This window comes from Chaetodon auriga, chromosome 11 (assembly GCF_051107435.1).
Source record: "Chaetodon auriga isolate fChaAug3 chromosome 11, fChaAug3.hap1, whole genome shotgun sequence".
Lineage (NCBI taxonomy): Eukaryota > Metazoa > Chordata > Actinopteri > Chaetodontiformes > Chaetodontidae > Chaetodon > Chaetodon auriga.
Window position 1 is genome coordinate 2,394,569 of NC_135084.1, and position 13,269 is coordinate 2,407,837.

At 38.6% G+C, this 13,269-nt stretch overlaps 1 protein-coding gene across 1 annotated transcript in view; it reads right to left on the reverse strand.

The window, feature by feature from the left end:
* The window catches only part of fbxw4 (F-box and WD repeat domain containing 4), a 51,845-nt gene that overhangs the window by 35,188 nt on the left and 3,388 nt on the right, over positions 1-13,269 (reverse strand). The window contains exons 4-5 of the mRNA XM_076742817.1: positions 11,938-12,070; positions 11,565-11,650 (exon numbers count right to left, since the gene is read on the reverse strand). Of these exons, the coding sequence (XP_076598932.1) occupies positions 11,565-11,650; positions 11,938-12,070 (219 nt within the window). The remainder of the gene's footprint in view (positions 1-11,564; positions 11,651-11,937; positions 12,071-13,269) is intronic.

Genomic DNA, 13,269 nt, shown 5'->3' on the forward strand with positions numbered 1-13,269 from the left:
CAGCAGTTACTGATAAAAGAAACTGGAAGCTTCGCATCAAAATCTGTACAGATTTAAATAGGAACGGCTTCCTGTTTCAGTGTCAAGAGGACAGCCTTTAACAGTCTGGAATTAACAGGTGTGTTGCTTTAGAAAAGCTACTCTTAAAACTCCAAAATAGAAATAGAAGATTAATCTAGGGCAAGGGTTCTCAAACCATTGACTCAAAGGTCTGCATCTGATTTCTATTCAAGGGCAGAGGTCCGATTGGAAATGACAAAATAACATTTAATCACTTTTTTAAAGTAACATCTCATGTGATTGGACTGCCAGCATGAATGCGAGGCATCTATATTTAATTCTGACTCAGACATATTCTTGTCACTACATTTATACTAAATGTAGTAATTGTGTCCTTGAGGAAAAAGAAACATATTCTGTATCTGTGATTTACGATCTTATAGCAAATTTTCTGCTGTAATGTTAATGTGTGAACTAAGCAGCACCAACACCAAACACTCTCTGCAGCAGTTAACGTTGCCATGACAATAACGTCAACCTTACGGAAACAAGCCAAATTAAAACCACATTCATCTGGGGACCTGATCACTATGAACGATCTGCAGCTACACTGTATATCCACCATCACTAACAATTCATTGATCAATCATAAATTTATTTCAAAATAGAAAACATTACACGTCATAATGTATCTTTGTCTGTTCAGAACATGAGGTATGGCAGGGGTCCTGAACTGCATTGGTCCAAAGGCCAAAATCTTTCTAAGCAGACTCGTGGGGGCCAGACAAATTAGCCTATTTACTATTTTCACTGTCTGACAAAATTACTGTTATCTTCATGAGTGTGAAATCCCCCTAAAACACATGGAAAATCCATAATGGAAACCAGATACTAAACTAGAAAATGCTCTCAGACCTATACCAAGAGGCAGTCAGTGCTCAATACAAAACCCACAGTTCAGCTACCAATGAAAGTCTTTATCACAACTCTAAACTCCTCCTCAGGATCCAAGGAAACAAATAAAAATACTAATTTTGAGACACAATACAACAGGTGGCCAACGAAAATAAACAAAAAGTGATGCCTCTTGAATCCAATAAATCAATTAGTCTCTGTGACTGTCCGTAGAGCGGTGGACCTTTTGGCTTGCTGCCAGGGGTTGGCAACCTAATCGCCAAACACTCTGAGGATGGACTGGACCTCTTCCACTGGTGAGTAATGTTTGATACACACATTTTCTACACTCATTCATATTCAGCAGGCTGGAAGGTTTGGCAGGCCAGATGTAATCGCAGGCCACTAGCTGACGATATGTGCTGGGTCTGGATTGACTTATCGTTCAGTCTGGACTTTGAGAAGCTCTGCAAATTTAATAATTCTTCCTTTGGGGTCAAAACTATTTCACATGTAAAAAATACATATGGTGTCTGAATTATACTGTTTTTATCTATGTTAAAATAGCCATTATTGAAGTGAAGAAGAAAAACATCAACATGACGTTTGCAAACTTTTGAACAGTGGGGTGTGGTGACAACTTTGAAGTGCACATACATTGTACATTTTACAAATGTGTAAAAAGCAACGGCAGAAAATGCACAATATTACATGAAAAGCACACACATAAACTCATCAACTGACACACACACATGTACAGGTAATAATGTTAATATGACAAGGCTGAGGCTAGTAATTTTAAAACCAGTGATCATATAGTTTAACTGTGATAGGAGTGGGTTCCTGGCCTATGAAATTAAGACAGGTGATAGCGAACAGAAAAAGGTATGTTTTCAGCCTGGACTTGAAAGTATCAACACAGCTTGCCTCCTGAATGCACTGTGGTTGATTATTCCAGAGAAGCAGAGCTCGGCAGACAAAGGCTTGACCACCGAAGGAGTTCTTATTAAATTGACAAAGAGCTGATAATAATAATAATAATAATAATAATAATAACAATAATAATAATAATAATAATAATAATAATGTATGAAGGCATGTGCTTGCATGTGATTTCAGCACCTGATTTTGGTAAAACCTGGCTATCTTATGAAGGTGAAAAAAGGCAGTTCCTGTTACACATTTGATGTGTGGCTGAAATGTAAGAGAGGGATCAATTAATATTTCCAGATTCTTAACTGTAAGGAATGTGGAATGAGCTAGACAAATATGGAACCAACTAGACAAAACAAAACAAAACAAAACAAAACAAAACAAAACAAAACAAAACAAAACAAAACAAAACATTTAAATCTTGGATTCATTCAAAAACAGGAAATAATTGCATATCCAGTGATGGACTCCTGACAAGCACATCTCGAATTGGAACAGACTGTTAAAAAGCGGCACAATGCTTGCACCATATTTGGCACCTGGGGCCAGATGCTTAAAACTCTGTCGATTCACAACTAAAACTCAGACAGAATTATACATACACATTCTTTCATCTGACTTAAAGCTGCATGTACAACTGATTCTGTTTTATAAATCTCACTCACTGTGGTATTGGGTGCACATGCATAAGCCTCATTTCTACTCCCACAATTACAACACCCTTAAATATCTGTTTGACAGTGACTGCTGTACCACTCATTGGGCCTGTCAAATGTCATTATGCACGACCATCATACATGTCTGTGGCTATTTATAGCACACATACTACTATATCTGTAAAGCATCGTTGTGGTGATAATCATTACTGAATGTAAGAAGGATGATCCATGATTAAGTAATAGCGTTGGTACTGAAAAAGACTTTATAAAGTGCTTCGCAATACAAGACCAAATGAAAAGCTAATTACATGCAAATAAAAATAGATAATAATGATAAAAATAATAGAATTTGTCACTCTTAATTTAAGTTCAAAATAATAACACAATCTGTAAAATGTTTTACAAAAAGGTTACATCTCACCTTACTTTTCATGCTGAAACTGTGTCTACGCCTGGTCTGAAGTGCGTGTGGGAAAAGGCGTGTGTGTGTGGTTTTTTTTTTGCATTACATCATTTTACCAAACCATTTACAAAAGGAGATTTTTAAAATTAACCAAAAATCTCTAAAGACTTTTCATTACTCTTTCAATCACCGATTTTTTTATGGAGCTGAAAACTTAATTAACTACTATTTCCCCACAAATACCATTTCTCTTGAGAGATGAATACACACTTCTTCTACAGGTCAGTGGCAGAAAGCACTTTTGTTTGTGCTACATTACTTTTCAGACATGTGCAATGTGCCCATAACAGCCCCAAATCAGATTCTATTTAACAACACTTCATGCAAAACTGCGGCCGGGCTCACTTTTATCTGGAGTCTTAGAAAACACCCCGCTAGGTTAGGCAGAAAGTTCTGCATCATTCACAGTAATTTACAACAGGCTTAGTATTGCCAAATGTCATCCAGCCACATCTAAAGGAAAGAATATTTCTACTTTTCCAAATTATTTGATTAGTAGAAATTAGAAAAGATTAGAAGAAATTTGAGGAATCTAATGAACAACTTAAAATTGCCTTATTTGCAGTGTTTTGCTGTTGTGGATAGTAAATAAGTACATTTTACTCAAGTTTACTCAAATAATACAACATTTATTACCATAACACTGACAGGGGCCATTTGGCTGTAAATTGAGTACTTTTACATTGATTCTTCAATTACTTTGATGATAATACTTTACTTTTTACTTTTACTTGAGTGCAGTTTTTCAATGCAGGATATACAGCATTTTTACAATTTACAATTTTTACAATTGTTTATTTTTACTGAAGCAACTTTTAATTACTATGTGTATTGACCCTTGTGCCGCTGTGGTCTTTATATTAGTCTGTCAGCATTCTGTTGAGACTTAAGTTGTGTTGAAGTATTACAGAAGACTTTTACATAAAAATGACTCAGGCAAATATTCAGACATGACAGCAACGTGTAAAATGGCCATAACATTGACTTGCCAGAAAAAAACAGAAATATGTCCAGTATCTTCAGTAATCCTGAAGACTTCTAAATGCAGTGGTACAGTGCAATAAAAAAAGACTGCACTCCTCATGATTTACATGGTGTTTCAAACTCAGTCTAGAAATTGGTACAGAAATTAAGCCGAACCCAGACAATCAGAAACCTGTTATGATCCTATATTCAAGCTTATGAATAACCAGGTTTTTATATGTTCCAACTAGAAACCATATCCAGAATGCCATAAGAACAGGGTTAAAATAGAGTAATAATGTTCATGGAAACATACTCATTGCTGGCTGTTTGCTCTTTGGCATCAGGGACCATTAAAGCTACATTAATATGCAAATACTTGCTTCATTGTGGTGAGAAGGACTGCACCTTTTCTTATTTCACAGAACTGTATTTGTAAAAAACTCATCTCCTTCACTGGTACACTGATATACTTCACAGCAGGTAGCAAAACCATGAAAGCACTGACAATCTGGACGAAGAAGCTAATAAGAGATATCCCAATTCATATCTAAACCTTGTGTCCAAAGAAGTTAACTATAAGCTGGACAAGCATAGCCTTGTCCAAGAAACCCTATCAGCCGTGACTCAGTATGAGAGCTGACTTGCTGCTACACATCTGCAGCTGCCCAGCCCACACTTAAACCTGTTGGGTCTTGTTCGAATGAGAGCAAGGTCTACAGGAAACATCTTGGTCAACGATAAGCTAATCACTTGCCCCACTTCCTATTGCCTGGACTCACACACAACAGGTATACAGCAAGAGAGAGAAAGCAGAGAGAAGGAGTGGGAGACAGGGAGGAGAGACAAAGAGGTATAAACAAGCAAGACACTCATCACAAGTTTAAAGCATGGCTGTACCAGCATGGCATTCTGCCCAGAATCTTGTGGCCACTCCTGGTGTATGAGGTTCCAGTCTCAACAGTTGAGGCCTTGGAAGGGAAAATAAGTTCTCACCTCAAAAGATGGTTTGGGCAAGAAAGAGGAGGAAGAGTTTAAGGTGACGAGAACAAGAGAGGTGTTAGTACAGGGACTTGACTGACCCGAAGGTGGCCAAAGTTGGAATCAAGTTGAGGACTGGGAGGAGATGGCAAGTAGTTGAAGGCATTCAACAGGCAGAGACAAGGCTGCAACAAAGCAAGCTGTTGAGAGTGGTGACACAAGGTAAAGTAGGGATGCGATCTTTTCCAACTTTACAGACTGACACAAGAGGAATGAGAGAAGCTGTGTTGTTCAGGATGACATGACAGTAGCAATAGAAGAGAGGTCATGCAGGATGGTGGCAGCTAGATGACTGCACAAGGTGGGACAATGCACTGGAGAAGAAGGTGACATGGGCTAAGCTGCAGAAAGCTGAGGCCCACTGGATCAAGTTACTTGTCTTGGAGGTGTATGACATGGTTTCCAGGCTGTCAAATCTCCATACATGGGACAAAGCTAAGACACTAGCATGCCTGCTGTGCTCCAAATGTGGACCCTACAGCCATGGCAGCACCCAGAGAGGGGTGCAGCCATGACACTCAGCTAGGAACCTTGGCCCTTGCAAAGGAATCACTACCATGACTCTAGATGATGTTTCCAAATTGCCAAAGCCTACAGTACCTTGGATATTGACCAAAAGACACACCATAGATGTGGCAGAGAGGACCTCAAGGTGGCTGTGGCACAAGAGAGAATAACCATGGGGCAAGCAGTTGGGCAGCCATGTGGACACAGGTCTTACCAGCCAAAGGTGTGTCACCTTAAGGATAGTGTATAATGTTGAAAGACCCAAAACACCAGATGATTCAATGAACATCACTTAACATGTGTCCAAAAGCCTCAGCGGATGTATTTTCTTATTCATCAACTAATGTAGTAATGTCCAATGTCAGTGGAATGGACAGAAAATAATTACTGAATGAAAATAGTATTTGTGTTAAAAAGTGAAAGTGAAAGCAGCAGATCAGTGAGTATGATGTGGAATTGGTGCTATGGAAATGTACATTATACAGAATTGAATAAAACAAAAGTAAAAATGGAGGAGTTTTATTTTTTATTACTTACAGAACAAAGGAAAATTAGAAGCGTCACTATTTTTGCTGCAAAAATGGCAATACAAATGGTAGGGTGAGACAAACTATGTATCAGAATTCTAAATCAAACTGAAACTGATGTAATCATTTAATTTTCTGGCATGGTCAGAGTCTCTCAACATTTTGGTAGAGGAAATCACTGAAAACCATGTAGAGATTTATTCACACAGAGACCAAAACAGACAAAATCAACACAGATGACAATGTGAGAAAATCTTATCTGACGCTATTTTATCCATGCAATCTTCTGTAGTTCCTCATCATATATCATTAACCCTGTCATGAGTTTGATTGGAGACTGTGAGCACACAATATGGTGTGAAAAAAGGAATATGAGTAAGAAAAGTAATATGTAAGAAAAAAAAGGCAAGGTCAACAGTCACTGATGGGATCAATATCTTTTCCGAGGTAGCAAGGACTGTGGACGAGAGCAGCTGTCCTGTGCTAGCCTTGGCATTTCACTGCAGCCACAATAATCCTCACTAAAAGACCTTGAGATGATATCCAGTGGAACAACAAAAACACAAGGATGGAAACAGAGGTTGGGTTGTGTGTGTGCATGTGTGTGGCAGAAAGAGCAGTGTTAAGTCTAGAGATTATCAGATCTACAAAAACGTATTATCCTCAAGTTGGTTGACGATATATTGTATGTAATCAACGTCATTTGGTGCGCATGAATTGACACTTGCAGCATACTCTGGATGATCTGTACAGACAAAAGGAGTTATCTGAGTACAGTAGCTGGGATGTGATGTTCTGGGGAGGAATGTGGTGATGCTTTTCTGGAGAGTTGTTGTGCACTGATGCTGGGAAACGGAGCTTGAAACGTAGGTGTTTACCAGGAAAAGAGGATCTAACCAAAGACACTAACAAGTTATTTTATGGAAAATGTAGGCTCCAGTGTGTTTGGAGCTTTACCCATACACGGAATTAAAAGAGGATCTGTCTCTAACAACTTTCCCAACTTTAGGGAAGTGGAATACTAAATCACTGGAAGATTTCTTTAAGCTTTGGTTTGGTTTATTTGACCAAAACAGAAAACAGAAAGACAGTTAAAGCGTCATCACTCTTTTTATATAATTACAAATTGGTTGTGTAAATTTCAGTGCACATGAAGTGCTATAAATTGCTTGGTTAAAATTGAATAGAATGGGATGGATTTGGAATGACTGTGTTCACACTTTCCACAAATTGAAAAATCTAATAAAATTGTGTCTCTGTGATCAAAGGATTTTTTGAGTGTAAAGTAGGAACAATTAAATTTCTAACACAAGTTCCTCTCCCTCTCTTCCCTCTTGTTCTGTGGAAGGCATGCTTTGAAGGCAGCTACCATTCACCTCGTTCACTCTAAACTAACCTCTAAGCACCTCACAATCTCTGTCAAAGTGGCACATGGCACAAACAAATGCCACTAACTGTTAAGGAGAGTGAATTATGACACCTGTCTTGAGTCTTACATCTGGGAAGAGAATCAGCCTCCTAACTGGAAACCACACAGGCTGCTGCAGACCTATTCACACTCACATATTTTTGAAGGCAATGTAAGAATCAACACTATATATAGCAGATGGTTAAAAAAGTAATTTTACAATTAAATTACATTACAAAACAACAATTATTTAGTAGTCTCCTCAGAATGTTGTCATATGGACAATGTAAAGTGCTCAGTCATTGGCCACTAAATCTCCCCACTGAGACCAGACAAGATGAAACAAACAATCATATCTTAATTTGAACTACTTCAAAAGTATGTGTGCATATCAGGATAGAATATGTGGGTTTGGTATTCCTACAGAAAAGGTTATTGCATCCCAGATGGATGAAACAGATTTTATTTCTGAGTTTAATGGCAAGACTAACACATAATTCATTCTCTTCGTTTGTTGCAATATTCCAGAATTTAATGACAGCTGATATGACTTAGAGTTGTTATCTATATTGACTTCAAGTCACTAGTTTAGACCAGTGGTGGGGAACCTCTGGTCTCCAAGACATATATGATCCGGCCCATGAGGCAATTCATAAATACAAGTTTGGATGCTCAACAAGTAGCTTGCAAGCAGACTACATACTGACTGAGACAGTGTTATGCTGGCAAGTTACAATTACAATTAGTCATTTTGGCAGACACTTTTATTCAAAGCAACGTACATATGAATCCACACCCCCGATGGCACAGCATCAGGGGCAGGATACTTCGGCATGTGGACTGCCGAGGCCAGGAATCACACCACCAACCTCCTGATTGGTGGATGACCGCTCTACCTCCTGAGCCACAGCCACAGTTTTGTGGTGAGTAAGCAAATAGCTAAAAAGATCTTGGCTAATATCTAATAAGATATTAGTTTGTATATTAGCTAATAAGTTATTAGCTAATAAGAAACCTAATTCAGCAGGAGAATGTGTGAAGGAGTGATTTGTTGCTGTTGTGTGTTGTGCCAGCACCAAACAAAGTAAAACTGTTCAAAAGTGTCAGTTTGTCTGGAATAATTCATAGAGACGAGGAAAACCTGATGTGGAAACTCAGTGATCGCAAGTGTCTGTGTGATTTAGCCTTCATTGTGGACATTACCAATTGCTGTGCAAGTGCGCACACAGTGTGTTTGCAAGCTTCAAAAAGCTGAAAAATCAGATCCCTTTTTTAAATGTTTTATCATCATGTAAACGTCACACTTGTTGAATGAAATGTATCTTCAACTTGAACTAGCTACGTGTGTTTTACTTTGGCCCACGCACATGCATGCCTACTGTTTTAGTGCAGAATTAATTATCAGTTGCTGTGCTGCGCAGGGCTAGCTCTACTGTACTGTCTCAACAGTTTGATTATGTATGGTTTGGTGTTTCACAGCCTTTGTGACTTTTAGCTAATCTTATGCTTAAACAACTGAGGTGAAAAACAGTCAATTTTCCTTTCAGGAACTAGATTTAGTTACTTGGTGTATGGGGCAGAAGTGGATTTAATAGGTTTATCAGTGAGCTGACACCTGGGTACCCGAAGGGTTTTAATTAACCAGGCCGCTGGTCAGTGAGAGGTAGGGAGAAGGTTTCCATTATGAGTGGGCGGCAGGCTGAGGCATGGTCTGCTATTTCAACCAGCAAATTGGAGAATTAATGATGTGGATAATCTGCCTGTTCCTCTCAGATCAGAGAGATGCTCCAAGGCCTGTATCAGACACACAAGGCCACCATGCATGTATGCTGATATACTGCTTCTTATTTTCTTGTGTGATCAGTCAGTTTTAGACTGAAAATGAGGAAATTTATCTTCTCACTTATTCACAGGTCTTACAGGCCAAGTAATGACTGGACTAAGATTGGTTTTTAAGGCTCAAAATTATACTATTGCAATTTTAGGGGTTTAGGAATGAATGCTGTTAAAAGTTTTTAAGATCTTTTGTACAAGGGTGTGTGAAATTGTGTTCATATTGGACTTGGATTGACTCTATACCACACAATTTACACTGGGTTCCAGTGCGGGAAGTAGTGTTTGTGTACAGATGAAAGATAAAACAGATAAAGTCAGTGTTCCATGATGCTGAACCCACAGGAGCTAAACTCTTTGTTTTAATTAATCTTGAAGCTGTATACAGAGCAGGCATTTTTTTAATGAGATGGGAAACCCCGGACCTGTGATGTTTCCACTCTGCAGCCAGATGGATGATCACCTGCCTCTCTGCTGGACAAGTCAGGATACTGTTACAGCACTCTGCATCTGTCTGCCAGCATGTCATCAATGCTGTGAGTGAGTGTAAGTGTGTGTTATTAAGTGCCTGAGTGTAAACATGGCTGAAAAATCAAAGGCATTTCTAAATCACTCCTACAACCTCTATGCTCTGCTCTCCCAAGCCAATTTTTCAATTACAGTCAGCACTTTCATTGATATTTCAACATCTCTCACTAGTTATAATTTGAGAATGTAATGAAAATCTCTACTATTTTCTGTAAATGTGGACTCTATTTCTCGAAATTGAACAAAGTCTACTTATATGGCTTAACATTCCACCAAGTGGTCCTGCTAGAAATGCTGTGTTACAAACCAGAATAAAGAATAAATGAAAAAAATAGAAAACCAAAGGTGAACAGCCTCGCTGTTGTATGCGTTTGCCAAACAGTCAAGATACAGTTTACATCCATGTTTGTCCAGACTCAAACAATATATACAGACTTGGAAGGAATATAATAAAATGTATTTAAGTTTATTTTTTGGCAAAATGGAGGTTCTCACTATATTGACATGTATGATTCCAGTGAATCATTTCCAGTGAGAGACATGCTGTCTTCACTTGGAGACTATTTTTCCAGAGGATTAACAGAGAGCTTCATCACATGGTGCAACGACAATCACCTGAAGCTCAATATGAGCACAACCAATCAGCTAATGGTGGACTACAACTCTTCAAACATGGATGCTTCACACACATCTTCAACCTGGTAACACAGAAGATCTGTAAAATCAGCCCAGGTTCAAGGTGACACCCAAGACTAGTGTCATCAATTCAGTATCTGACCAAATGTGAAATATGGTCACAGTCTGCCCTTCTGCTCCTGAGTTATTGTGTTGGACAATGGACAGAAAAGTGTTTTTGCAGAATTATGATGTCATAGTGAAGTTGACCTTTGATCTTTTGGATATAAAATGTCATCACTTCATCATTTTATCCTATGAGAAATAATTAGCCTATGAATTCTTGAGTTATGGCCACAAATGTGTTTTGTGTGGACCTTTGACCACCAAAATCTAATCAGTTCATCCATGAATTAGAGATAGGTGTGAAATTTTGTCATAATTAGGTTACAGTGACCTTGACCTTTGACCACCAAAATCATGTTCACAAGAACAGGATGGATGTGTGGATGAAGGGATAAGCCGAGAACATAACGTCTTCCACCACAGCTGGCGCAGCGGCATAGCAGTATGGAAAATTGCAAGAAAATTGCAAGAAAGGGAAAGCTGAACCAGCAAGTGCTATATCATCGAGCCAAGCCCACATATATAATGAGTGAGGCTACAATTTATGCCATCATCGAAATATTAGATTGATTAAGAGAAGAGATATGTCAGGATCTGTCTGATTCAGCTCAGCATGTGAGACTTTGATCAATCACATTATATGTTTGCCCTGTGATCACATCAGAGCAAGCATAATGCAATGTTAGAAAAAAAATATCTTCAGAGTTTACACAAGTTGGTAAAAGTAGACACAAACCGTATAGTCAGTATTCAGCAGGAGATGTGTGTTTGTTTGTCTAATGCTCAATCAATTCGTGTTTCACCTCATCTTAATCTCAACCTAACCTCAGCCCTAACCCCAACTTCAGAGGTTAGCTCCACAAGAACCATTATTCAAATAGACTTTGACACAAGACAGATCCAACATCAGGCTCAAGTTTGACAATCGCCATCCACACACTTGACCCAATAGAGTTCTTCTTGGGGAAAAGCCAATTTAACTGAGTGACTAATCACAGCTACATTAGTCAACCTCTTTGTTGCTCTTGTTAACTTAACTTTGGGAGTGACCCGGATCAAATGCTTACCTCAAGGTGGGACTAATAGCAACAGACCATACTCTATCGAACATGGGAATGGTGTGTCTCGGGCAGCTGGAAGTCAAAGTCCAAATCTAGAGAAACAAAAGTAACCAGTAAGCTTATTCTGTAGTGTATGCATAAATAGACATACTATGATATAGACATGACATATGACATGCTGCTGAAACATCAGTGAAGCTTACAAAGAGCTGAATGTGGAGGGAAATGTAACATTTTCTTGTTCTGAAGAATTGTAAATGTCTGAAAGTAATGCTGTTTATCTTCTTCAGTCTTATTCTTTGTGAAAAAAAATGTTGATTGTAAACACCATGGCACTGTGCATCACATTAATAAATTTGATTTGTAGGGGTCTTCTGACCCGCGTTGTTCGGTCTCTTGATCCACTGATGATGAGTCCATCTTTAGAATCCAGGCAGTTGACTTCCTGGTCATGACCTGATAACTCCATCGACACGTCACTCCTCCTGCTGTGGACCAGGATCTTGCCATCACTGACAAAGAAAAAGGGGAGTTATTTTTAGGAACAGCCTGATATCTTAGCTGTCCAAAATATGAGGAGGATGTAAACCTTCCTTAAAAATAAGTTGTAGTATCATCAGGACTTCTCCTCTGTCTTGTCCTTGCTCTTCTCCCTTGACCAAAACTAGTCTTGCTTACACAGCAATTTCATGCACAGCAATGAACAATGTAAACAGCATTACTATCTTCAAACGCTATGATGGAAGATATTTAGCTGTGATCAGCACGTGGAAGCTTCTCCATTTGCTGGAATCCTCGTAAGATAGGCTGGGACAAATAAAGCACAGTTAAAATTTGCCAAAATAACCAGCCTATTCCAACTGTCAACTACAATTCATGACCTTCATCTGCAAATTAAGTTCATCATCATTTAATAAGACACAAGTCCAATACTTACTAGGTCACAAGATGACAAGTGAACCAACAACTGAGGAAACTCAATTCACTGATGATCACTGTGATGATCAATGTGGTTGAAATCCCCACAAAAAGCAAGTAAGTGGACTTTGAGTTAAGATTATTTTGTCAACCACTGCTCAACAAGGAACTTGGAATTATTTTTATTAAATTGATTGTTTAGCAATTTCATTTAGCGGGATCATCTTCACTTATGAGTTACCCAACAAACTTGAGCAAACACTTCCTATTGGTTTTTATGAAGAATGCTTACAATCTACAGACTATGCTCCTGTCAGCCTCAGGAAGTCCAGTTTAAGTAATGGATGCATGAGGCTGAAGGCTTATAAGACACCAAGACACTGTCCAGCAAATTTATAATATTATATGACAGTATTCTGGAATGGTGTTATTACAGCAACGATTGATGGCCACATGGCAAACAGCAGAAATGATTCGTTTATGTTCCAAAGAAATGGACCAGGAATGTGCATTTACATCTAACTGACTGACCAACACATGTTATTGGAAACACTGCATCACATTGTGACAAAAGTTGAGCCAGGTTCAACTTGTTTGCTCAATGACTGTTTTACTGCCTGATCCCTCTGTGTCAGAACGCTGTATCGGTCTGAACAATGCCTTCAAACACACTCAGTATGCTTCAAACACAAGGTTGATTTCTAGTTGGAGGTTGTTATGTTAGGTTAGTTAGGAGTTATGTTGTAGCTACAGAGCTGACACACTCTGTAGCCACCTAAACAACGCTGTACGT